We start from the raw sequence: 27,103 nt of genomic DNA, 5'->3' as shown, positions 1-27,103 counted from the left end.
AAAAAGGAAATGAAGAAACATCCAAGAAGTTGCAGATGTGAGGAAGGAAGGACAGGCGATAACAGACCCTGGTGTTTCCTCAGCTCTGTGTTACACCCCAGCCGGTGCTCCCAGTGGCTCCCGGAAGTGTTTGCTAGCATGATAAACTCATGGAAAATTTAGGCTATTAGCCTTAAAAGACTGTATCTTTATGGGTGCCTTTGTTATGAAAAGCATTTTTTATTTTTTTAAACGTATGCCTGACATGAGCATATCTTTCCGTTTTTTTGCACCCCACTGTAGAACATTTTTATATCAATCACTTGACTCTGTTGGTTCAATGAAATATTCTGAGATAAATGAGATGTACTCCCTGAATTCTGTGGTTTGGGGGGGTGTGTCTGTGTGTGTTGCCCAGGTTGGGAGGCTATTGTTAACCTGTTCTGGGTATGGAACAGGTAGCTCACTCTCAAACCTTCAGAAGAAAGGATATAATTAATTTTCAAAATCCAGTTCCAGGATTAGTGTTCTTCTAGTCACACAAAGATAGGAGGAGTGGCTCCAATCAATGCTCAGTGCTTTCACTGGCTTTTCCCTCCCACAAAGTCATGAAACAAGCAGATCTCCCAGAGGTTACTATGTAAGTTAAGCCAGTGATTGGAGTTATAGCCACAAGCTACCCTAGAAAGAGAAGTTGCAAATGAACTGGATGAATTGATTCATTGACTCTTTTTTTTTTGGCTGTGTTGGGTCTTCGTTGCAGTACGTGGGCTTCTCCCTAGTTGTGGTGTGCAGGATTTCTCTCTCTAGTTGTGGCGCACCAGCTCCAGGGCGCATGAGCTCTGTAGATTGTGGCATGCGGGCTCCCTCGTTGAGGCGTGAGCTCAGTAGTTGTAGCGCACGGGCTTAGTTGCCCTGTGGCATGTGGGATCCCACTTCCCCGACCAGGGATCGCACCTGTGTCCCCTGCATTGGAAGGTGGATTCTTTACCACTGGACCACCAGGGAAGACCCGATTCATTGATCCTTATCTGGGTCACTGGTAGTTTAACTTCTTTTATTAAAAATTCCTTTAAAGAATTGCTAGAATGACAAAATGGGGCTTCACCATTGCCTACTTCTGATGATTATTTTCTTGATTTTTCTGGGTCCACACATTTGTTACTATGATCACCAAATATTCATGGAAAGATAAAGTGCTTCTAATATCCAGCCTAATAGATTTGGCTCGTATTCTACTCAAATGGATTATTTTCACTGTGAAGATGGTTTCCCAAAATAGGCACCTCCAACTTGAAATCAGACAGAATTGACTACTTAGCGGAGTAATTATGGAACTAAAAATGGACCTATGAAATGGAGATTAAAGATACTTATCATATGTAGTTCTAAACAATACATGGGATAGTTCATGGCTCAATGTTAGTTAAGTACTTTAAAAAAACAATAACTTCTATGGCTTTATCATGTCAAAACAGCCGGTTTCTTCTTGATCTTTCATAATAACTTAAGTTTCTGCTTGAAATGCCTACATTAGAAGATCTTAAAACTTAAATACAAACTAATTTATTTTACTTTGGTTCCACCAGGCAGGGAGCAAATGCCACGAGGGATGAACTGACGACTTCCGCATTCCTGACCGTTCAGTTGGATAGATCCCTTGGAGGACAGGCTGTGCAGGTTGGGATATTTTTACCCCAAAACTTATACAAGTTAAAGTTTTCTTAGCCCAGTGTCTAGTTAAAACCCTTTTCCCAAGTTGGGATGGGAATTTGACCCTTTCTAAATATTATATTTTTTTCATTTTAGAATTTAAATATTCCTATTCTCATGCCATACTCGTTCTCTCAGATTCTGGAAAAGAGGGAGCAAACAAAATTTAAAAAACAGAAACAAAAATAAACTATTAACAGATTTAAGAGCCCCAAAGAATCATTCCTTTAGAATCATATCAGATCAATGATAGCCACTTGCTATTAAAACTGTTCTACCTGAGTTATCACTCCCAGGTGATCACTTTCAAGTTTTCAAATCTTTATAAATGTGTAATGGCTTCTTCAAAGGTAGAAAGTAATTAGAAAGGTAAGTCCAATACTTTAGTGCATAAAAACTGAGATGTGGAGAGTGAATTTGGTCTTCCAGCTGTTTTTCTTTCCATCTTGGATTTTAGTTCCTAAATAAAGCAAGTTAGACCTAAATTTAAAGGTGCATATTAACTTTTAAGAAACAAACTAACTGGGCTTCCCTGGTGGCGCAGTGGTTGAGAGTCCGCCTGCCAATGCAGGGGACACGGGTTCGTACCCCGGTCTGGGAAGATCCCACATGCCGCAGAGCAGCTAGGCCCGGGAGCCACAGCTGCTGAGCCTGCGCGTCTGGAGCCTGTGCTCCGCAACGGGAGAGGCCACAACAGTGAGAGGCCCGCGGACCGACAAAAAAAAAAAAAAAAAACCTAACTTTTTAAATTGTTAATTAACAAATTAACAACATGATTGAATTCTGTAAATGCACTAGCCGCCCCATGAAGTTCCCCATGAACTATTACATTCATTTCTTTTTTTGAATTTTATTTTATTTACTTTTATACAGCATGTTCTTATTACTTATCTATTTTATATGTATTAGTGTATACATGTCAATCCCAATCTCCCAATTCATCCCACCACCACCACCACCCCTGCTTTCACCCCTTGATGTCCATTTGTTCACTACATCTGTGTCTCTATTTCTGCCCTGCAAACCAGTTTGTCTGCACCATTTTTCTAGATTCCACATACATGTGTTAATATATGATATTTTTTTATCTCTTTCTGACTTATTTCACTCTGTATGATAGTCTCTAGGTCCATCCATGTCTCTACAAATGACCCAATTTCATTCCTTTTTATGGCTGAGTAATGTTCCATTGTATATATGTACCACATCTTCTTTATCCATTCGTCTCTTAATGGGCATTTAGGTTGCTTCCATGACCTGGCTATTGTAAATAGTGCTGCAGTGAACAGTGGGGTGCATGTGTCTTTTTGAATTATGGTTTTCTCTGGGTATATGCCCAGTAGTGGGATTGCTGGGTCATATGGTAATTCTATTTTTAGTTTTTTAAGGAACCTCCATACTATTCTCCATAGAGGCTGTATCAATTTACATTCCCACCAACAGTGCAAGAGGGTTCCCTTTTCTCCATACCCGCTCCAGCATTTGTTGTTTGTAGATTTTCTGATGATGGCCATTCTAACCAGTGTGAGGTGATACCTCATTGTAGTTTTGATTTGCATTTCTCTAATGATTAGTGATGTTGAGCAGCTTTTCATGTGCCTCTTGGCCATCTGTATGTCTTCTTTGGAGAAATGTCTATTTAGGTCTTCTGCCCATTTTTTGATTGCATTGTTTTTTTTTTAATATTGAATTGCATGCGCTGTTTATATATTTTACAGATTAATCCTTTGTCCATTGATTCATTTGCAAATATTTTGTCCCATTCTGAGGGTTGTCTTTTTGTCTTGTTTATAGTTTCCTTTGCTGTGCAAAAGCTTTTAAGTTTCATTAGGTCCCATTTGTTTATTTTTGTTTTGATTTCCATTACTATAGGAGGTGGGTCAAAAAAGATCTTGCTGTGATTTATGTCAAAGGGTGTTCTGCCTATGTTTTCCTCTAAGAGTTTTATAGTGTCCGGTCTGACATTTAGGTCTTTAATCCATTTTGAGTTTATTTTTGTGTATGATGTTAGGGAGTGTTCTAATTACATTCTTTAACATGTAGCTGTCCAATTTTCCCAGCACCACTTATTGAAGAGACTGTCTTTTCTCCATTGTATATCCTTGCCTCCTTTGTCATAGATTAGTTGACTGTAGGTGCTTGGGTTTATCTTTGGGCTTTCTATCCTGTTCCGTTGATCCATATTTCTGTATTTGTGCCAGAAGCATATTGTCTTGATTACTGTCACTTTGTAGTATAGTCTGAAGTCAGGGAGTCTGATTCCTCCAGCTCCGTTTTTTTTCCCTCAAGATTGCTTTTTTCCCTCAAGATTGCTATTCGGGGTCTTTTGTGTCTCCATACAAATTTTAAGAATATTTTGTTCTAGTTCTGTAGAAAATGCCATTGGTAATTTGTAGGGATTGCATTGAATCTGTAGATTGCTTTGAGTAGTATAGTCATTTTCACAATATTGATTCTACCAATCCAAGAACATGGTATATCTCTCCATCTATTTGTATCATCTTTAATTTCTTTCATCAGTGTCTTATAGTTTTCTGCATACAGGTCTTTTGTCTCCCTTGGTAGGTTTATTCCTAGGTATTTTATTCTTTTTGTTGCACTGGTAAATGGGAGTGTTTCCTTAATTTCTCTTCAGATTTTTCATCATTATTGTATAGGAATAGAAGAGATTTCTGTGCATTAATTTTGTATCCTGCTACTTTACCAAATTCATTGATTAGCTCTAGTAGTTTTCTGGTGGCATCTTTAGGATTCTCTATGTATAGTATCATGTCATCTGCAAACAGTGACAGTTTTACTTTTTCTTTTCTAATTTGTATTCCTTTTATTTCTTTTTCTCCTCTGATTGCCGTGGCTAGGACTTCCAAAACTATGTTGAATAATAGTGGTGAGAGTGGACATCCTTGTCTTGTTCCTGATCTTAGAGGAAATGCTTTCAGTTTTTCACTATTGAGAATGATGTTTCCTGTGGGTTTGTCATATATGGCCTTTATTATGTTGAGGTAAGTTCCCTCTATGCCTACTTTCTGGAGAGTTTTTATCATAAATGGTGTTCATTTTTGTCAAAAGCTTTTTCTGCATCTATTGAGATGATCATATGGTTTTTATTCTTCAATTTGTTAATGTGGTGTTTCACATTGATTGATTTGCATGTATTGAAGAATCCTTGCATTCCTGGGATAAATCCCACTTGATCATGGTGTATGATCCTTTTAATGTGTTGTTAGATTCTGTTTGCTAGTATTTTGTTGAGGATTTTTGCAGCTATGTTCATCAGTGATACTGGCCTGTAGTTTTCTTTCTTTGTGACATCTTTGTCTGGTTTTGGTATCAGGGTGATGGCAGCCTCGTAGAATGAGTTTGGGAGTGTTCCTCCCTCTGCTGTATTTTGGAAGAGTTTGAGAAAATTAGGTGTTAGCGCTTCTCTAAATGTTTGATAGAATTCACCTGTGAAGCCATCTGGTCCTGGACTTTTGTTTGTTGGAAGATTTTTGATCGCAGTTTCAATTTCATTACTTGTGATTGGTCCGTTCATATTTTCTGTTTCTTCCTGGTTCAGTCTTGGAGGGTTATACCTTTCTAAGAATTTGTCCATTTCTTCCAGGTTGTCCATTTTATTGGCATAGAGTTTATATTCATTTCTTGAATGAAATATTTCTAAGAACTGACATCATCTATGTCATTTAGTTGATCTTTCAAGTAGTGATTACCAAATCATGCAAAACCTTTGAGGATAAGGCCCTGTGCCTTATAAATTCTATATTTCACAGTTAAATATTTGATATACCCAATGAATGAATTTCCAGTGTCAGCCAATTGAATCCTAAAATGGCAATGAAATGGTAATGCTTAGTTTCACCACAAGATGGCGGTGGTTTACAACAATGCATAAATAAAGTCCTGAATTGCTGTTTTAAACATTCCTTCGTAGACTGTATTAACAGTACTGAAAAATTTTCAGTTTACCTTTCTATCTCTTATTTTCATTTCGCAGTGGAGAATGGGCCTTAATCAGTAGCCCTCTTTCTTTCATGTTGGCGCTTGATGTTTTCTCAATGTTATGGGAAATGCTAAGCCAACGGCAGTTTTAGGAGCTCTTAGGTAACCTCACCCCATGCTTTGGGGTGTGACTCAAAAGACGTTTTAACTTGTTACTCGCTTATTTGAATGTCTACTAGTTGAAAGATATTTGTGGAGTTAGTTACTTTCAGTGCTCCCTAGGCTTCCCTATGATGGTATGTGCATCAGCATTCCCATTCACTTGGCTTCTAGAAAAAGACAGACCAGGGTAGGAGAGATATTTCAACTTTAGCATAGGGCAAATAATTTAAAAAAACAGGAGAGTGACACAAAATTTGAACTCTTTATGTAAATACATGCATCAATAGATTATGCAAGGGATAGGAAATTCGGATCTGATCCAGTATCTGTTGTTAAACTAATAGGTGAAATTAAATAACTTGCCATTTATTTTCTTCCATTTCCTTATCCTGAAAAGTCCTGATATTGTATTTTAAAAACAGCTTATATTAAGCAAATCTACTAGTACCATTTCCATAGGTAAGCTAAAAAGTATAAAGTCTATTCTGTTTATTTTTGTCAGTTTTTGATGTTTGGATTGAAATCTTTATTCATCCCCAGATTACGATGATTTTTTTCATCTTACAGTGGTAGGGATGTAAAAAGAATGAGTATACTTTCGTGTTGTCTTATTTTTGGAAGAATTTGAATGAATGCACATCTCCTAACCTACTGAATGAGATCCAAAACACGTGAGAGACAGGTATACCCCTAAACATCTGGAAAGCTTGGTGCCCTTGTAAAAAAAGAGTAATTTTCATAAAAGACGGCATACATCAGCACTTCGTTGTTTTCCCCCTTTTGGAGATGTAGATGAACAGACTTGAAACTTTGTGCTTTCTGGAAGCAGAAAGTGGTGCAGTGTGGTGCTGTGTCCCCCGAGAAGGTGCTGTGTCTGGAGTAACGACTGGTTCCTAAGTCAGTGAGGAAGCTCTGTTTGATTATCATTAACCTATATTTTCTGTTGATTCATCGTTCCTCCTGCTCTTGACTTTTTATATATATATTTTTGACTTTTTATATATTTTTAATTTTGTTTTCAAAGAGAAAAATAAGGACACCTTTGGAAATACGGCCTTCTTTCACTGCACTCTTTATTAATTTCTTTTATCCCCGCTGCCCCCAGATCCGAGTCTCCCAAGGCAAAGAACCTGCTCACCTGCTGAGTTTGTTCAAAGACAAACCGCTCATTATTTACAAGAACGGAACATCAAAGAAAGGAGGTCAGGTGCCGGCCCCCCCTACACGCCTCTTTCAAGTCCGAAGAAACCTGGCATCGATCACCAGAATTGTGGAGGTAACATCATGCATTCAGTAAAACCTGCCCTGGTCATGGGCTTCCCAGTGGACCTGAGCCATCAACAAATACTAGTCTTTAAAAAAATTAGCAAGTAAACCCCCTTCATTTCTATAATTAATCTAGCGTTCACCAAAAAAATATTGAAAGCAGGAGAATCAAGTACAAAGTTAACTTCAGATACCAGGCCTCTCATATTTTTCAACCAGCTTATAACAAAACAAATGAATTTTAAGAATAATGTAACAAATCAAGCGGTCAAAGGCGTGAGGCAGCTTAAGCTCTGTCTTGAAAGGCCTGGGGGAAGATGGATTGAGGGTGATGGTCAGGTGACCACACTAGGAAAATTCAAGAGGGAGGGCCCTCATTTGTACAAGTGTGAGGACCATGGAAAGCAAGCTTCGCCACACTGGGCCGGAACCATAACTCAGCTCTTAAGGCCACACAAGCTGTCTCTGACAGCAGCTGTGAAAGAAGTCAAACCCCAGATCACAGTGTCAGACCACAAGACCACCAGGTATGGGCAAGGCCAGCGGGCCCAAGTTTTTAAATGGCTGAGTGCTTTGACTTCAGGGAGGATTCATCGCACTTCATAACCCGGTCACCTTAGTCACCGTTGAAACCCAAGTCTCCCAAGTCACCCCTAAGTGCCCTGCACTCTCTGTATGTCCCCAAACCTGGACCATTTGCCAAGTTGTTCAGCTGAGCCCTTAAAACCAGGTGGGTCACAGCATCCCTCCCCCCTCAACCTGTTCTCTAAGCCACCCGCCTTCTTGCTCCATGGCTGTGTTCTGAGGACGCAGATTCCCATACAGCCTTCTCAAGTGGAAGTTGTATTTTCCCCCAGTGCCCGCTGACCAGGGACCGGTGGTGGGGTCCCCTCCTTGCTCGACCCTTGCCCTTTTGACTTCTTCTTCTCCGTCTCCTTCCCCCATCCCCCTGTGCTGTCGTCTGCTGAGCTCCCGGTCCAGTCCTTCCCCTCTTATTGTTTGGTGGCTTCAGTCGTTGTCTCACCGTCTCCATCACTTTGGCTCCTCTCATCAAACAGTTGTGTCTTGACTCCACTTCATCTCACACTTGTGGTCCTGTACTGGACTCCACTCCTTCATCCCCTCCTGCCCCTCCAGCCAGATGGGCTTTATCTAGTTTGCCAAAGCCCTGCCTTTCGCCGTCAAAAGCCTCATGTCTGACCCCGCTTTTCTCAGCCTCCTGCTAGCATTTGCTAGAGCCACCCTTTTCTGTCTTCTCAGAACGCTATCTTTTTACGAGGCTTCTGGAACCCCTCACTTAGCAGGATTTCTTCCACCCTTGAGGGCCACTCTTCTGAAGAGTATTCGCACTCCCAACCGGCTTTGCTGGATTCTCCTCCTCTGCTCGTCCTCTAAGCTCTTGAACCCTCCGAGGCTCAGTCCTGGCCCTCTTCAGAGTGATCTCATTCACTCATATAATTTAAACGCCATTAGGTAGTGATCTCATCCAGAACATTCTGTGCATGGATTCTCATGTGTTCAATTATGACTACTTTTTTTAATCTATCAAATGGACGGTGAAGCCTTCATCTACAGGCCCTCTCAGTTGATTTCAGATGCAAGAGTCAAGGAGAATTGTTATGGTCCTGGTCTCTTCCCAGTGGGTACTTCTTTAGGGGACATCGTGAGCTGCTTGTGATGCAGATTCTTTATTTTCTTGCAGCTTCCCAAACCAGCCTTTGCATTCCTAGCCTCTCTGAAATGCGCTAGTCGAAACATTGTTTATAAGGCTTTCTGTTTTCATCTCCTGGGAGGCTAAAGCTTTCTTATGTTCTATTTTGGAACTACCGCCAGGATCCCACACCAGTCTGGGCATGGACCTCTTGTCACCTGTCTCTCCATCATCCAAGCTCTTTCCTCTGAACCAGTAAGGAGACATTTGGATTAGAAATTGGAAGTCATAGTTCCTGTAAATGTCCATCCTCACATCTGATAGATTCCTTTGAGCTTGGTCCATGGAGCCTCCTTCCTACTGAAAGAGGATGATAAGCACTTCTCTGAGTGTTCCCAACACCTGGGACACATCTTTAAAATTTCCAGCAGCTGTTTGTTGCTCCTCTAGTGCTCTCTCTGGGGACAGGGTCCTGACGAACCTGGTGAAACCCAACTCTCCACATGGTTGATGCCTTCCTCTGGCAGCTCGCCACAGTTGGTCAAACGGCATCATGTGGACAGCCGATCGCCAGCTCCTTCTTGAGGCACTCTCTTCACTTGCCCTCAGGACACCACATTCTTGATTTCTTCCTCTCTCATGGCTGCTCTATCACAGTCTTGTTTCCTGGTTCTTCTTCATCTCCCTGTTAGCACACCTCACATGGAGTCCCACAGAAAATCATATGCATACTGTCACAATCATACAATCCTATAGTCAGACAGAGGGTCTCAAAGAGGCCAGTGCAGAGACACAAAATGACAAGGTCATAGACTCAGTCAAAGGCACAAGCCCATCGTAGGACCTCAGACTCACGCCCAAGCCTGAGACTCCGCACCGCACATGCCTTGTCTCTGCCCCAATGCTCCACTGTCAGCCTTACCCTCAGGCTGGAGTCTGGTCTCAGCCAGGTGCCTCTCACTCACTCTGCAGCCACACTGACTGGAGCTGTGCTCATCTGGCTCATCCCAGACGGTGTCCACAGCTTCTCAGTTGAAAGGAAGAGGGTATGTCAGTGCTGTATTTTTAACCCCCTATAAACAGTCTCTTATAATTTGAGCTATAATTTATCTGAGCCTGGAGAACCTTTCAGTGAATCTATGTAATTATCTCTTTGTCTGTATTAGATCCCAGTTTTATGATTTTTCTGTGTCCCTTGGATTATTTGACAAACCTCTTAGTGGAGGGAGAGAAAAACTGAACACTGTGCTTTACGTTTATCATTTGTGAATATAAACGTATATTTCTTTTCAACCTCTTTCCAAACATCAATTATAGCCCATCCTCCTTCTTGCGGTCTCTTTGAATATTATCCTTGTTATGTATCACTTAAGTTTGCCTTATTTTATTCTCAGAGCCTTGTGCTACTGTCTTCGGGCGGGTGAGCGTTAAAGTGACACAGCGCAATGTTCTCCTAATGTTTCTAATCCCCTAGGCATGTCCTGGTGCCCCCTGAATTAATATCCTGGGTCAGGACAGAAGTCTGTAGGTGGTTTGGCACTGTCGCAGCTTCTTGGACATGTTTATTGAGGGAGCAGCAATGAATTTACATCATTGTGTTCTTTTTCTTCATACTCTAGGTAGATGTTGATGCAAAGTCATTGAATTCCAATGATGTTTTTGTCCTGAAACTACGACAAAATAATGGCTACATCTGGAGAGGAAAAGGGGCCAGCCAGGAGGAGGAGAAGGGAGCAGAGTATGTGGCAAGTGTCCTCAAATGTAAAACCACGAGGATTCAGGAAGGCGAGGAACCAGGTGTGTATAGGTGAGGCCAAGGACACTAGCCAGAACTTACATTTGGCATACTTGCTAATCATGTAATTTATTTATTTTTGTCATAAATAGGAACTTTGTAATGGTTGTAGGGCATTAAGAACCCATTCACTAGTTGCAAAAGTGGGTGATGGTACCAACTATATTTAAGTAACTTCTCCTGCTCTATTTAAGTAACTTCTTAACAGTGAAGTTGAGGTGAGATACGATTATTTGTTAAGGTAAAGCAGTACCGACCATAAGCTTCTGAAAATGCACTGGCTAACTTGTGTTTTCCATAGAGGAGTTTTGGAATTCCCTTGGAGGGAAAAAAGACTACCAGACCTCTCCCCTGCTAGAAACCCAGGCTGAAGACCATCCACCTCGGCTTTACGCCTGCTCCAACAAAACTGGAAGATTCATTGTAAGTGTCCCGTGAAACCCTGGGGTAGAATCAGCAGCAGTGGGAGAGAGAAGCATTCTTGTGTTGCTCTAACGCGTTCCTGCCCTGATTCTCAGTTTTAGTTTACCTGCAAACCACAGGTGACAATCTTTGCTCCACGCAGGGTTGGTTTAAGAGCCAGTGACGTAATGGATGTGAAAGCGTCGGAATACTGTAATGTACTGTATTAATCAAGCTGCTCTTAAAAATATCAGCTACTTTGCACCAGTGTCAGCATGTGGTCATTTTGGTACGAATATGCGTGTGGTTGGATTTGCTTATTTAATGGTTTGATGCTTTCTGTACACAACAATAGTGGTTTCTCTGATCAAACTATGTAAATTTTACACTGCAGTTTCCCACGGGAATAAAAAGTTTCACCATGTTGACGGAATAAAAAATATTATGGAAATATGATCCTTGGGCAAGAATCACAGAAAGCTATATACACACCTGCAAATTAACTGAAATCAGCAGGAATATTTTATGTCATAGTCCCATTCACAAGCTTTGAATTCTAGGCAATTCAAAGTATTTGTGTACAAGAGTGATTGTCTATGGGTCTCTAAAATATCCTGGGCTGTGGCCCCTCATCTCAGTTTAATCAAAAATTCTGCTTTCTCTGTTTGACATACTAAGTTTTTGTGTAAATCTTTCATTTAAAGAACAAATTCCTTGCCTATAAAATCTGAACTAAAGATTTGGTCACCAAGTCTTAGTAGTTACAAGCTTTACTTTTCAATGCACACATGACAATTTAGTAAGTATTTTCCCAGGTACATTGCATGCTTGAGATAAAATGCTTTGAAGAAGAAACTGCTCATGTGTGAACCACACTTGAAGCTTACATGTGATTTGACCTAAAAATTAAAGATTTAAATGGTGGATTGTGATAAATATTAGGTGGTTGGGCACCACAGTTGTTCACCTACTTTGCAGGAAATCCATATATTTTATAAACTTGCTGTCAGAAAAATCTGTTGTTTTACTCTTTTTTTTTTTTTTCTTTTTTTGGCGGTACGCGGGCCTCTCACTGTTGTGGTCTCTCCCATTGTGGAGCGCAGGCTCAGCGGCCATGGCTCATGGGCCCAGCCACTCCGCGGCATGTGGGATCTTCCCGGACCGGGGCACGAACCCGTGTCCCCTGCAAAGGCAGGTGGACTCTCAACCACTGTGCCACCAGGGAAGCCCTGTTTTACTCTTTTGACTGCTGATTTTATATTGCATCCAAACAATGGCTTTTTCAGCATATGCTCCTATAATTTCTTATTAGTATTATCTACTAATAATGCTGTAAATAACATGTTTGTTTCCAATGGAGATATATGTTAAAAAAATAACACCTAGGCTTTGTTCTTAGGTTAAAAAAATCTATTAGTTTTTGGGTTTTGTCATTCACATATTTAAGAGAAATATACTTTTCCTTTACACCTACTCATTTTCTTGTTTGATATTTGGAATGCTAATCCCTTCACATTTTAAGGAAAAGGAGTGTTACTAACAAGTGTTTGATCTCATCATCAGAAAGCAGGCTTTAGACATGTAGATTCATACAAGACAGAGTCTGTTGGTTAAAAGCACAGCTTTTAGAACCATTCTGCCTATTTGATATCACTTACTTGGCGATATTATTTACTGGCTGTGTGACCCTAGGCTGGTTACTTACCCTCTCTGTGCTATAATTTTCTCATCTGAAAAATGGGGATAATCCTAGTACCTACTTCATAGGGTTGTTGTGAATATTAAATTAGTTGTTGCATATATACAACAGTGCCAGGCATGGAGTAAGTGATATTTAAGGTTTTCGCTTTTTTTAAGCATTATGTAATTGGTAATTATTCTGTAAAAAGAAAATATAAACAAATTTGCCCTCTGTAAATGGTTAGTGTTTGTTTGTTTTTTGTGTAACAATCTCAAAATGTAATCAGATTACAACAAACAGGTATTGTCATGCTCAGGGGGCTTCAGGTTGGGGTCATGCCTCTTCTTCCCAGGACAGAGCCCAGGAGCACAGGAGGGGTCCTGAGTCGCATTTGCTAGTATGACAAGGGCAAGGCCACAGTCAACTTCACCTGCAGAGTCACACAGTAGAGGGAAGGAGCAAACCATAATCCAATCTACCATACCTTCCTAATGATCAGGGGGGTTTCATCCAGAATTCTTTTAAAAATTTGAACTTTAGATTAATGCATGCCTGCTGGTAATGGGTGCATTAAACTAACCCTCCCCATTACCCTTTAATGTTAACTACGGAGAACACAATTTAACCCATTTAAAATAAAAATAATGAAGCTTTGCATATGGAATATTGTTATAATATCATCTTATGGAAAATGATTGATTCATAAAAATGAGCAGACTTACTGATTTTATTAAAATAATCTTGACCTACAAAATGAAAGACGATTTAATACCCAGATCATAAACTTAAATATCTTTAGGAACTAGGAAGGCAACAGAAATCTGTGAAGCAACTTGTCATAAGGAAGTGGAATTAGAGACAACTGTGGCCAGATTGACTGTACATGGTCTCTCTAAGGCCATATGCAATGTTTATGTTAAGCACTGTCCTCCCCAAATAAGACACCCTGAGTTTGTGATACCTGATTAAACAGATAAACAATTATTTAAATCTTTAACTGCCCAAAAAGAAGAAAAAAATGGCTACCAAACTTTTTTTTTTGCTGTGCTCCAAATAATGCAAGGCGTTTGTATCCCGTATATTAGAAAAATCACTGCTTAACTGCTTGGTCATAAAGCTTTTTTATACATTTCAGGTTGAAGAGGTTCCAGGAGAGTTCACCCAGGATGATTTAGCAGAAGATGATGTCATGTTACTAGATGCTTGGGAACAGGTAAGAGAGTGGAACAGGAAGAGAGTGTACTTATAGTTGGGACCTGACACAACCTGCTTTGAGAAATAGCAAGTCTAATAATAAACGGACCCATGGATTTAGGCTGTATTTAAAAGAAACTCTCCACAGTTTGGCAAAAAATAAAACCAGTGTGGCAAGTTGGTTTCTGAATATGGAAATAATTCCACGGCTACCATGTTTGGCTATATAGTTTTGGCCAAAAAAAAACCCTACTTTTCATTTATTTGTAAAATTCACTCGTTCCTAATTTATTCATACATTCATTCATCCACTCATTTAAGTAATAAATGCATTAGTTGGTTGCCGTGCATGGGGGGTACGATGCCTCAGGAAGACCAAAGTATTCAGAATTTCTCTTGAAATTTGACAAAAAGTCCTAGGAGACCCCTTCCCTGGGGAAGGAATAGACACAGAATAGTTTTGAATCTACACAGTAAAATATATTACTGTTATGTATATATCTTTATTTGATAGAAAATTAATGGCGATTTTATATGTCACATCTGTTAGTTGTTTTCTCCTGTGAAAGGGAAAAATAAATATATTAGGAGCTAAATCATATAGAACAATTATAAAACACTTATCTGAATTAGGCCTAGTCTTAGAGTCAACCACAGAGACTTGTTACTTTTAGGTTTGTTCTTACTTGCTAAGTCATTCAGTTATATTACAACTTAGCTTCTTGGTCTAGAATTACCATATTTGAGTTTGGGGTCTAGTCACAGATTCTCCCTAAGTGAATGGATCACTTATTTCTAGATATGAAATTTAAAACCTTATGTCAATAAAACACCTTTGTGTATTTAAGAATTATAAGAATGTTTCCTTATTCAGAAGAATTTAATCTTTTCCATTTGTAGTGAGCTCTGTTGCTTCCATAATCATGGATACTTCAGAATATTTCCTGTACTACATTTCATTTGTTTTTCAATCATACTTTTCATTTACATGGCCATGCTGTCATGGTTTGTTCTGTGTCTGCAAGCAAATATTCTAGCACTTTCAGTATGCATTAGAATGTAATCAAAACTAATTTGACCAAAATTTCTCTGCCAACAAGTGATTTTAAAGTGATTTAAATATAAGGGAATTCAGGAGAATTTTTCATCATTGAAACAGAAAACCTACACATTTGATAAGAAGGATACATACAGAACATATATCTGTTTTTAAGAATCAGTATTTAAATATTAAACATTATAGCACTTTTACCAAAGTGTGACAGGATACAATACCATAGGACAAGAACCCTAGGACTAAGTTAGGGGTTCCTAAAGGGAGTCTGGGGTGCCCACAAACAAGCTACATATGGTTCCCCCAGGATAATAGTATGGGGATACTGACTGCCTTACACACCCCAGGGTTGGGTGCAAAAAACCAGCCAATGTGTGGTTTTAAGGAAAGCTCACTTAATAACTAGAAAACACTATATAAACTTAAAATACCAGAATGTGAAATCTGGAGTCAAACTGGCTGGATATAAATTTAGGGTCTCTTAGTAAGTGTATACATTAGGAAAGTGATTGAAACTCTCTGAACCTCCATCTCCACACCCCTGACTTTGGGGTTGCTGTGAAGATTAAGTGGGATTGTATGAGAAGCACTTTGCATAAGGCTTGCACCACATCTACACTCCCAAAACAATGTGTATTATTATTGCTTCATTTTTCAGATTTTTATTTGGATTGGAAAAGATGCCAATGAAGTTGAGAAATCAGAATCTCTGAAGTCGGGTAAGCTAGATCCTGTGGGGAATTATGACAGTAATTCTGAACAGGTGTTACCAAGTTCCTGACTTCTCTTTTCACCACATCCTCCAAAACCACATATCAAAACCAAGAAGAATCTTAGCTTTCATCTTCAGAACTAAAGAGTAATGGAATTTTTTTTTAAATGAAGAATTTCAGAAAAGGAACAAGAAAAACATATTTTGTTATCTTATCTAGGAGGTAATTATATCAATTTATTCTGAAAATTTCTAATTCACTTAAACACTTTTATTATGGAAATAGTAAAACCTCCATAACTGTGATAACTTAGATTTTTTTTTAACATCATTATTGGAATATAATTGCTTTACAATGGTGTGTTAGTTTCTGCTTTATGACAAAGTGAATCAGTTATACATATACATATGTTACCATATCTCTTCCCTCTGCGTCTCCCTCTCTCCCACCATCCCTCTCCCACCCCTGTAGGTGGTCACAAAGCACTGAGCTGATCACCCTGTGCTATGCGGCTGCTTCCCACTAGCTATCTATTTTACATTTGGTAGTGTATATATGTCCATGCCACTCTCTCATTTTGTCACAGCTTACCATTCCCCCTCCTCATATCCTCAAGTCTATGCTGTAGTAGGTCTGTGTCTTTATTCCCGTCTTGCCCCTAGGTTCTTCATGACCTTTTTCTTTCTTAGATTCTATATATACATGTTAGCAAACGGTATTTGTTTTTCTCTTTCTGACTTACTTCACTCTGTATGACAGACTCTAGGTCCATCCACCTCACTACAAATAACTCAATTTCGTTTCTTTTTATGGCTGTCTAATATTCCATTGTATATATGTGCCACATCTTCTTTATCCATTCATCTGTTGATGGATACTTAGGTTGCTTCCATGTCCTGGCTATTGTAAATAGAGCTGCAATGAACATTTTGGTACATGACTCTTTTTGAATTATGGTTTTCTCAGGGTATATGCCCAGTAGTGGGATTGCTGGGTCATATGGTAGTTCTATTTTTAGTTTTTTAAGGAACCTCCATACTATTCTCCATAGTGGCTGTATCAATTTACATTCCCACCAACAGTGCAAGAGGGTTCCCTTTTCTCCACACCCTCTCCAGCATTTATTGTTTGTAGATTTTTTAATGATGGCCATTCTGACCAGTGTGAGATGATATTGCATTGTAGTTTTGATTTACATTTCTCTAAAGATTAATGATGTTGAGCATTCTTTCATGTGTTTGTTCGCAGTCTGTATATCTTCTTTGGAGAAATGTCTATTTAGGTCTTCTGCCCATTTTTGGATTGGGTTGTTTTTTTGATATTGAGCTGCATGAGATGCTTGTAAATTTTGGAAATTAATCCTTTGTCAGTTGCTTCATTTGCAAATATTTTCTCCCATTCTGAAGTCTGTCTTTTCATTTTGTTTATGGTTTCCTTTGCTTTGCAAAAGCTTTTAAGTTTCATTAGGTTCCACTTGTTTATTTCCGTTTTTATGGCCATTTCTCTAGGAGGTGGGTCAAAAAGGAATTTGCTGTGATTTATGTCAAAGAGTGTTCTGCCTATGTTTTCCTCTGAGAGTTTGATAGTGTCTGGCCTTACATTTAGGTATTTAATCCATTGTGAGTTTATTTTTGTGTATGGTGTTAGAGAGTGTTCTAATTTCATTCTTTTACATGTAGCTGTCCAGTTTTCCCAGCACCACTTATTGAAGAGGCTGTCTTTTCTCCACTGTATATTCTTGCCCTCTTTATCAAAGATAAGGTGACCATATGTGCATGGGTTTATCTCTGGGCTTTCTATCCTGTTCCATTGATCTATATTTCTGTTTTTGTGCCAGGACCATACTGTCTTGATTACAGTAGCTTTGTAGTATAGTCTGAAGTCAGGAAGCCTGATTCCTCCAGCTCCGTTTTTCTTTCTCAAGATTGCTGTGGCTATTTGGGGTCTTTTGTGTTTCCATAAAAATTGTGAAACTTTTTGTTCTAGTTCTGTGAAAAATGCCAGTGGTAGTTTGATAGGGATTGCATTGAATCTGTAGATTGCTTTGGGTAGTAGAGTCGTTTTCACAATATCGATTCTTCCAATCCAAGAACATGGTATATCTCACCATCTATTTCTATCATCTTTAATTTCTTTCATCAGTGTCTTATAATTTTCTGCATACAGGTCTTTTGTCTCCTTAGGTAGGTTTATTCCTAGATATTTTATTCTTTTTGTTGCAGTGATAAATGGGAGTGTTTTCTTAATTTCACTTTCAGATTTTTCATCATTAGTGTATAGGAATGCAAGAGATTTCTGTGCATTAATTTTGTATCCTTCTACTTTACCAAATTCATTGATTAGCTCTAGTAGTTTTCTGGTAGCATCTTTAGGATTCTCTATGTATAGTATCATGTCATCTGCAAACAGTGACAACTTTTTTTCTTCTTGTCTGATTTGGATTCCTTTTATTTCTATTTTTCTCTGATTGCTGTGGCCAAAACTTCCAAAACTATGTTGAATAATAGTGGTGAGAGTGGGCAACCTTGTCTTGTTCCTGATCTTAGTGGAAATGCTTTCAGTTTTTCACCATTGAGGATGATGTTGGTTGTGGGTTTGTCATATTTGGCTTTATTATGCTGAGGAAAGTTCCCTCTATGCCTACTTTTGCTGGGTTTTTATCGTAGATGGGTGTTGAATTTTGTCAAAAGCTTTCTCTGCATCTATTGAGATGATCATATGGTTTTTATTCTTCAATTTCTTAATATGGTGTATCACATTGATTGATTTGGGTATATTGAAGAATCCTTGCATTCCTGGGATAAACCCCACTTGATCATGGTGTATGATCCTTTTAATGTTATGTTGGATTCTGTTTACTAGTACTTTGTTGAGGATTTCTGCATCTATGTTCATCAGTGATATTGGCCTGTAGTTTTCTTTCTTTGTGACATCTTTGTCTGGTTTTGTTATCAGTGTGATGGTGGCCTCACAGAATGAGTTTGGGAGTGTTCCTCCCTCTGCTATATTTTGGAAGAGTTTGAGAAAGATGGGTGTTAGCTCTTCTCTAAATGTTTGATAGAATTCACCTGTGAAGCCATCTGGTCCTGGGCTTTTGTTTGTTGGAAGATTTTTAATCACAGTTTCAAATTCAGTGCTTGTGATTGGTCAGTTCATATTTTCTATTTCTTCCTGATTCAGTCTTAGAAGGTTGTGCATGTCTAAGAATTTGTCCATCTCTTCCAGGTGGTCCATTTTATTGGCATAGAGTTGCTTGTAGTAATCTCTCATGATCCTTTGTATTTCTGCAGTGTCAGTTGTTACTTCTTTTTCATTTCTAATTCTATTGACTTAAGTCTTCTCCCTTTTTTCTTGATGAGTCTGGCTAATGGTTTATCAATTTTGTTTATCTTCTCAAAGAACCAGCTTTTAGTTTTACTGATCTTTTTAATCACAATTAAGTTGATTATCATTTCCTTCATTTCTTTTTGATTTATTTCTGATCTTTATGATTTCTTTCCTTCTGCTAACTTTGGGGTTATTTTGTTCTTCTTTCTCTAATTGCTTTAGGTGTAAGGTTAGGTTGATTATTTGAGATGTTTCTTGTCTCTTAAGGTAGGATTGTATTGCTATAAACTTCCCTCTTAGAACTGCTTTTGCTGCATCCCATAGGTTTTGGGTCAACGTGTTTTCAGTGTCTTTTGTTTCTAGGTATTTTTTGATTCCCTCTTTGATATCTTCAGTGATCTCTTGGTTATTAAGTAGTGTATTGTTTAGCCTCCATGTGTTTGTATTTTTTACAGATTGTTTCCTGTAATTCATATCTAGTTTCATAGCATTGTGGTCGGAAAAGATACTTGATACAATTTCAATTTTCTTAAATTTACCAAGGCTTGATTTGTGACCCAGGATATGATCTATCCTGGAGAATGTTCCATGAGCACTTGAGAAGAGTGTGTATTCTGTTGTTTTTCGATGGAATGTCCTATAAATATCAATTAAGTCCATCTTGTTTAATGTATCATTTAAAGCTTGTGTTTCCTTATTTATTATCATTTTGGATGATCTGTCCATTGGTGAAAGTGGGGTGTTAAAGTCCCCTACTATGATTGTGTTACTGTCAATTTCCTCTATAATAGCTGTTAGTATTTTTTTTTTCTTTTTGCGGTACGCAGGCCTCTTACGGTATGGCCTCTCCCATTGCAGAGCACAGGCTCCAGATGCGCAGGCTCACCAGCCATGGCTCACGGGCCCAGCCGTTCCATGGCATGTGGGATCTTCCCGGACTGGGGCATGAACCCGTGTCCCCTGCATGAGCAGGTGGACTCTCAACCACTGCGCCACCAGGGAAGCCCTGGCTTTTAGTATTTGCCTTATGTGTTGAGGTGCTCCTATGTTGGGTGCATAAATATGTACAATTGTTATATATTCTTCTTGGATCAATCCCTTGATTATTATGTAGTGTCTTTCTTTGTCTCTTGTAATAGTCTTTATTTTAAAGTCTATTTTGTCTTACATGAGAATTGCTACTCCAGCTTTCTTTTGATTTCCATTTGCATAGAATATCTTTTTCCATCCCCTCACTTTCAGTCTGTATGTGTCCCTAGGTCTGAAGTGGGTCTCTTGTAGACAGCGTATATACGGGTCTTGTTTTTGTATCCATTCAGCCAGTCTATGTCTTTTGGTTGGAGCATTTAATCCATTTACATTTAAGGTAATTATCGATATGTATGTTCCTATTACCATTTTCTTAATTGTTTAGGGTTTGTTATTGTGGGTCTTTTCCTTCTCTTGTGTTTCCTGCCTAGAGAAGTTCCTTTAGCATTTGTTGTAAAGCTCGTTTGGTGGTGCTGAATTCTCTTAGCTTTTCCTTGTTTGTAAAGGTTTTAATTTCTCCATCAAATCTGAATGAGATCCTTGCTGGGTAATCTTGGTTGTAGGTATTTCTCCTTCACCACTTTAAATATGTCCTGCCACTCCCTTCTTGCTTTCAGAGTTTCTGCTGAAAGATCAGCTGTTAACCTTATGGGGATTCCCTTGTGTGTTGTTTGTTGTTTTTCCCTTGCTGCTTTTAGTATGTTTTCTTTGTATTTTATTTTTGATACTTTGATTAATATGTGTCTTGGCGTGTTTCTCCTTGGATTTATCCTGTATAGGACTCTCTGTGCTTCCTGGACTTGATTAACTGTTTCCTTTCCCATATTAGGTAAGTTTTCAACTATAATCTCTTCAAATATTTTCTCACTCCCTTTCTTTTTCTCTTCATCTTCTGGGACCCCTATCATTCGAATGTTGGTGCATTTAATTTTGTCCCAGAGGTCTCTGAGGCTTTCCTCAGTTCTTTTCATTCTTTTGTCTTTTTTCTGTTCTGCAGTAGTTATTTCCACTATTTTATCTTCCAGGTCACTTATCCGTTCTTCTGCCTCTGTTATTCTGCTATTGATCCCTTCTAGAGCATTTTTAATTTCATTTATTGTGTTGTTCATCATTGTTTGTTTGCTCTTTAGTTCTTCTAGGTCCTTGTTAAACATTTCTTGTATTTTCTCTCTTCTATTTGCAAGATTTTGGATCATCTTTACTATCATTATTCTGAATTCTTTTTCTGGTAGACTGCCTATTTCCTCTTCATTTGTTAGGTGATGGGTTTTTGCCTTGCTGCTTCATCTGCTGTGTGTCTTTCTGTCTTCTCATTTTGCTTAACTTACTGTGTTTGGGGTCTGCTTTTCGCAGGCTGCAGGTTCGTAGTTAGCGTTGTTTTTGGTGTCTGTCCCCAGTGACTAAGGTTGGTTCAGTGGGTTGTGTAGGCTTCCTGGTGGAGGGGACTAGTGCCTGTGTTCTGGTGTGTGAGGCTGGATCTTGTCTTTCTGGTGGGCAGGTCCACGTCTGGTGGTGTGTTTTGGGGTGTTTGTGGCCTTATTATGATTTTAGGCAGCCTCTCTGCTAATGGATGGGGCTGTGTTCCTGTCTTGCTAATTGTTTGGCATAGGGTGTCCAGCAGTGTAGCTTGCTGGTTGTTGAGTGAAGCTGGGTCTTGGCGTTGAGATGGAGATCTCTGGGAGATTTTTGCAATTTGATATTACGTGTAGCTGGGAGGTCTCTTGTGGACCAGTGTCCTGCCCTTGGTTCTCCCACCTCAGAGGCACTGCCCTGATGCCTGGCTGGAGCACCAAGAGCCTTTCATCCACACGGCTCAGAATAAAAGGGAGAAAAAATGGATAGAAAGAAAGAAAGAAAGAAGGAAGATAAAATAAAATAAAATAGGTATTAAAATAAAATATAATTACTAAGAAAAAAATTTTAAAAAGTTAAAAAAAATTTAAAAAACGGACGTACAGAACCCTAGGACAAATGGTAAAAGGAAAGCTATACAGACAAAATCACACACAGAAGCACACACATACACACTCACAAAAGGAGAAAAAGGAGAAAAAAAAATATATATATATATATATATAACTTTGCTCCCAAAGTCTACCTCCTCAATTTGAGATGACTCGTTGCCTATTCAGGTATTCCGTAGATGCAGGGTCCATCAAGTTGATTGTGGAGATTTAATCAGCTCCTCCTCAGGCTTCTGGGAGAGATTTCCCTTTCTTTTCTTTGTTCACACAGCTCCCGGGGTTCAGCTTTGGATTTGGACCCGCCTCTGCGTGTAGGTCGCCTGAGTGCGTCTGTTCTTTGCTCAGACAGGACAGGGTTAAAGGAGCAGCTGCTTCGTGGGCTCTGCTCACTTGGGGTGGGGAGGTGGGGGCCGGTAGGGGTACAGAATGTGTGGCAAGCCTGCGGCGGCAGAGGCCAACATGACGTTGCACCAGCCTGAGGCGCGCCGTGTGTTCTCCCGGGGAAGTTGTCCCCGGATCACGGGACCCTGGTGTGTCGGGCTGCACAGGCTCCCGGGAGGGGAGGTGTGGAGAGTGACCTGTGCTCGCACACAGGCTTCTTGGTGGCGGCAGCAGCAGCCTTAGCATCTCATGCCCGTCTCTGGGGTCCGCGCTGATAGCCGCGGCTCGCGCTCGTCTCTGGAGCTCCTTTAAGCAGCACTCTTAATCCCCTCTCCTCGCGCACCAGGAAGCAGAGGCAAGAAAAAGTCTCTTCTCTTCGGCAGCTCCAGACCTTTTCCCGGACTCCTTCCCGGCTAGCTGTGGCTCACTAGCCCCCTTAAGGCTGTGTTCACACAGCCCCAGTCCTCTCCCTGGGATCCGACCTCCGAAGCCCGAGCCTCAGCTCCCAGCCCCCGCCCGCCCCGGCGGGTGAGCAGACAAGCCTCTCGGGCTGGTGAGTGCCGGTCGGCACCGATCCTCTGTGCGGGAATCTCTCCGTTTTGCCCTCCGCGCCCCTGTTGCTGTGCTCTCCTCCGCGGCTCCGAAGCTTTCCCTCTCCGCCACCCGCAGTCTCCGCCCGAGAAGGGGCTTCCTAGTGAGTGGAAACTTTTCCTCTTTCACAGCTCCCTCCCACTGGTGCGGGTCCCGTCCCTATTCTTCTGTGTCTTTTTTCTTTTTTCTTTTGCCCTACCCAGGTACGTGGTGGGTTTCTTGCCTTTTGGGAGGTCTGAGGTCTTCTGCCAGCATTCAGCAGGTGTTCTGTAGGAGTTGTTCCACACGTAGATGTATTTCTGATGTATTTGTGGAGAGGAAGTTGATCTCCGCATCTTACTCTTCCACCATCTTGAAGCTCCGACAACTTAGATTTTTATAAATTCCTTTTGAGGAATGCTGTTCTTTCTGGCACAGTTTTTTGTTTGTTTGTTTGTTTTTGTATTATTGCAAAGTAAAGAATAATTATGCTGTAAGAATAATTCCATAAAATTTGGAATTTTTTCAGGCAATAATGAGACTCTCATGCACATTGCACGGCAGATGAGAGAAGACAACAAGGAATTGTTCATATGGAGTAGCATTGGCTACTTTAGGGCAATGAAAATTTGATTTATTACTTTTATTGGCAAGCTTTTCATTCTATAGTTATTTTACTTTAATTGAAACTAACTCACTTTATTTGTCTTTTAAACTCTTTTTAGCCAAAATATACCTTGAGACAGACCCTTCTGGAAGAGACAAGGGGACGCCAATTGTCATCATAAAACAGGGCCATGAGCCATCTACATTCACAGGCTGGTTCCTGGGCTGGGATTCCAGCAGGTGGTAAACTGAGTTTTGTAGGAAAAAGCAAACAAACAAGTAAGCATTATGGGGCAGCTGTCCCATTGCTGTTTGGTGGGGAGAAAGGGGGAGCTTGTTTGTTTGTTTGACTTTAGAAAATTAACCTCAGCCATGTGGCTGTTTTTTAATGCTTAGTACTGGTTTGAAATTTCTTTTAAACTGGAATTTTCTTATGTTAGTATTTTTAAATAACTTAAAGTAAACTTTTGTTATGGACCAGTATTAGCTCTGCTGGATCCTGGCTTATATCTTTTATATGACCTTTTAAAGGAGAAAAGCTATGCTCAGTCTAGGGAAGTTTGTCAGGAAATTTTACAATTCAGGAGTGATTAGCCAAACTTGTACTTTAGTATATCAGAGAAGAAAGTTATAAATGCCTTTGAGGTTATTCTCCTTTCTGTGTGTTATGTTCAAAAGAATCACATGCTTGCAGTAAGGTTTCCATTAAAATAGGTTTAAAAGTTTGCTGTTTTCCTTCTTTAGCCAATGTGACTTTGATACCATTAACTCTTAAGTGTCATTTTCTTTGTTTTTTTAAAGTTTTTGGCCACACCCCACGGCATGTGGGATCTTAGTTCCCCAACCAGGGATTGAACCCACGCCTCCTGCATTGGAAGGCAGAGTCTTAACCACTGGACCGCCAGGGAGGTCCCAAGTGTAATTTTCTAGGAGAAACTTTACCTTTTTGGCCTTTTAAAAAGCCTTTGAGGGGCTTCCCTGGTGGCGCAGTGGTTGAGAGTCCACCTGCCAATGCAGGGGACATGGGTTCTGCTCCAGTCCGGGAAGATCCCACATGCCGCGGAGCGGCTAGGCCCGTGAGCCATGGCCACTGAGCCTGCGCGTCTGGATCCTTTGCTCCGCAACGGGAGAGGCCGCAACAGTGAGAGGCCCGCGTACCGCAAAAAAAAAAAAAAAAAAAAATCCTTTGAAAGCACAGCTCTTTTATGACAAAATAATTTGTATTCGTATCCACTTTTATATATATCTATATATTTGACAGTAATGTTTAATATCTCAAAAGATATGTACAAAAAGGTTTCACTAATCCTGTCTTTCCTTATTAAAATACATCTTTTTGAAAAGGTTGTTGTGACATTTTATTCAAGTGTGATGTATCAGTTAATTACACAGTTAACCTTAAGGTTACAAATACTTTTATGCATAAATAAATATGAATTTAATTTTTAAAAATTCATTCTCATTACCTAGTCAAAATTAAACTTTTCCATGGTTATATAATTTTCAACTTTAAATACCATAGTGCAAATGAAAGCTGGGTCCTGTTAAAAAATACACAGAAGCATATTAACAGTTTTAAGAGTTTTTGTGAGCAAAAATCGATTTGTATTTATCAGCGCCAAACCGAGCACTCCAAGGAGACTATAATGGAGAAAAGGTGGAAACAAAGCAAAGAAATTACTACTGATTGGCTACAGCTTGAAGTCTAGTTGACTCTGATTGGTTGCCCGTAGGTTTGGATTTCGTAACCGAGAGGCATTTACAGGCTTAGGTTTCGGTTTGCTTAACGTCGGCTGCCACGGCGCTGGAGCCGCCTCAGTCTAATGCCTCCTCGCTTAACTAAACAGAAAACAGGCTTTGGGGCCGAAGACGGCGCCCAGGAAAGCAGAAAACGGCTTTGGTGGTAAGCTACGGGGTGGCAGGGTAAGGAGGGGAAGCCATACTTCAATGGGAAGGGGAATCAAACAGAGATGGAATCTGAGGAATTCTCACCCTCTCGCTGGGGAAATGAAGGGCTGTGTGTTTCAGATTTGGTCCTGGCCTGGGTCCTGGCATGAGAACGTGGACCCGCGTCCATTACGGCCTGAAGGTGGATGGTCTTGTGGGGACCTGGGGCTTAGGTGGGTGGTAGGGAAGCAGTGAGAAGCTGTACTTCCAGGGACTGTTCATTCATATAATAAATATTTATTAGGCATCTGCTTGGTGTCAGGCGCTCTAGGGTCCAACGTGAATGAAACTGACAAAATCCCAAAGGTCATGGAGTTTATATTCCAGGGAAGAGGCTAATAAAAACAAAATCAGTAAGTGATATATTATAAAAATATATTAGAAGATAAGTCCTGTGGAGGGAAAAAGATAAAGAAGGAGGATAGGAAATACTTGGATAAGAGTGAGGTGGGGTACAGATTTCATAGGGTGCTTAGGCAGGAGCAAACCTTGTGATCACACCTGAGCAGAAGGAATGCCAAGTACTAAGGCCTGGAGGTGGAAGCAAGCCCTGTATAATGGGGCTGAAGTCTCAAGAAGCAGGGAGATTCCTTGGGGTTCTCTCACCACTGGGCTACAAAACATTCATCTTCAGCAGACCTGCTGTTTAAGCCTGAGTTGGGAAAAGGTTGCTTTCCCAAATCCGAAACCCAAGTACTCAGAGGCAGGGATGGTGATGCCCGACGAGACAGGCGCGGCATCAGCACAAGCAGTGTGGGGAGAATGTAGCCATGGGGGGTGTTTGCAGAAATTACCAGCAACAACAGCTGCTGTATCAGGGAGGCTCATGAGTCCTGTGTTAGTGAACTAAAGGGCTGCTGGTGAAGAGAGGGGATGAAGAGCATTTGTAAAAATTAGCTGGAAAGGGTGAGCTAGGGAGTTGCTGTTTTCATTTCACACCTAAAACTGATGTGGCTGGAAAAAACACAATACGTGTGAAGTCAGTCTCGGGGAGGGGAACCAATCTCTTCTAAAAAGGCGAATTTGGTGGATTATAGAAGGGCCGTTGTTCTATGGTATTATGTAGTCTTAAAACTCCAGTTATAAAAATAGAACTGCCATATGACCCAGCAGTCCCACTGCAGGGCATATACCCTGAGAAAACCATAATTCAAAAAGAGTTATGTACCACAATGTTCATTGCAGCTCTATTTACGATAGCCAGGACATGGAAGCTGCCTAAGTGTCCTTTGACAGACGAGTGGATAAAGAAGATGTGGCACATGTATACAATGGAGTATTACTCAGCCATAAAAAGAAATGAAATTGAGTTATTTGTAGTGAGGTGGATGGACCTAGAGTCTGTCATACAGAGTGAAGTAAGTCAGAAAGAGGTAAACAAATACCATATGCTAACACATACATATGGAATCTAAAAAAAAAAATGGTTCTGATGAACCTAGGGGCAGGAGAGGAATAAAGACACAGATGCAGAGAATGGACTTGAGGACACAGGGATGGGGAAGGGTAAGCTGGGACAAAGTGAGAGAGTGGCATTGACATATATTTACTACCAAATGTAAAATAGATAGCTAGTGGGAAGCAGCTGCATAGCACAGGGAGACCACTTAGAGGGGTGGGATAGAGAGGGTGGGAGGGAGACACAAGAGGGAGGGGATATGGGGGTATATGTATAGCTGATTCACTTTGTTATAAAGCAGAAACTAACACACGATTGTAAAGCGATTATA

General features: G+C 40.2%; 1 protein-coding gene across 2 annotated transcripts in view; it reads left to right on the top strand.

Moving 5' to 3' along the window:
• SCIN (scinderin) overlaps nucleotides 1-23,673 on the top strand; it is a gene marked incomplete at both ends in the record, with an annotated part of 78,550 nt that extends 54,877 nt beyond the window's left edge. Inside the window, 7 exons of one of the 2 annotated variants that reach the window (XM_082845945.1) lie at nucleotides 1,569-1,659; nucleotides 6,899-7,069; nucleotides 10,330-10,507; nucleotides 10,807-10,928; nucleotides 13,724-13,801; nucleotides 15,495-15,555; nucleotides 23,546-23,673. In XM_082845945.1, coding sequence (XP_082702071.1) covers nucleotides 1,569-1,659; nucleotides 6,899-7,069; nucleotides 10,330-10,507; nucleotides 10,807-10,928; nucleotides 13,724-13,801; nucleotides 15,495-15,555; nucleotides 23,546-23,673 — 829 coding nt within the window. The remainder of the gene's footprint in view (nucleotides 1-1,568; nucleotides 1,660-6,898; nucleotides 7,070-10,329; nucleotides 10,508-10,806; nucleotides 10,929-13,723; nucleotides 13,802-15,494; nucleotides 15,556-23,545) is intronic. The other variant, XM_082845946.1, reaches the window with a different exon arrangement.
• Between the last annotated feature and the right edge of the window lie 3,430 nt (nucleotides 23,674-27,103).

The sequence above is a fragment of the Leucopleurus acutus genome (genome assembly GCF_964270905.1).
Source record: "Leucopleurus acutus genome assembly, chromosome: 9".
Lineage (NCBI taxonomy): Eukaryota > Metazoa > Chordata > Mammalia > Artiodactyla > Delphinidae > Leucopleurus > Leucopleurus acutus.
Note: the sequence above shows the minus strand (reverse complement) of the source record. Positions and strands in the feature narration are given on the sequence as shown.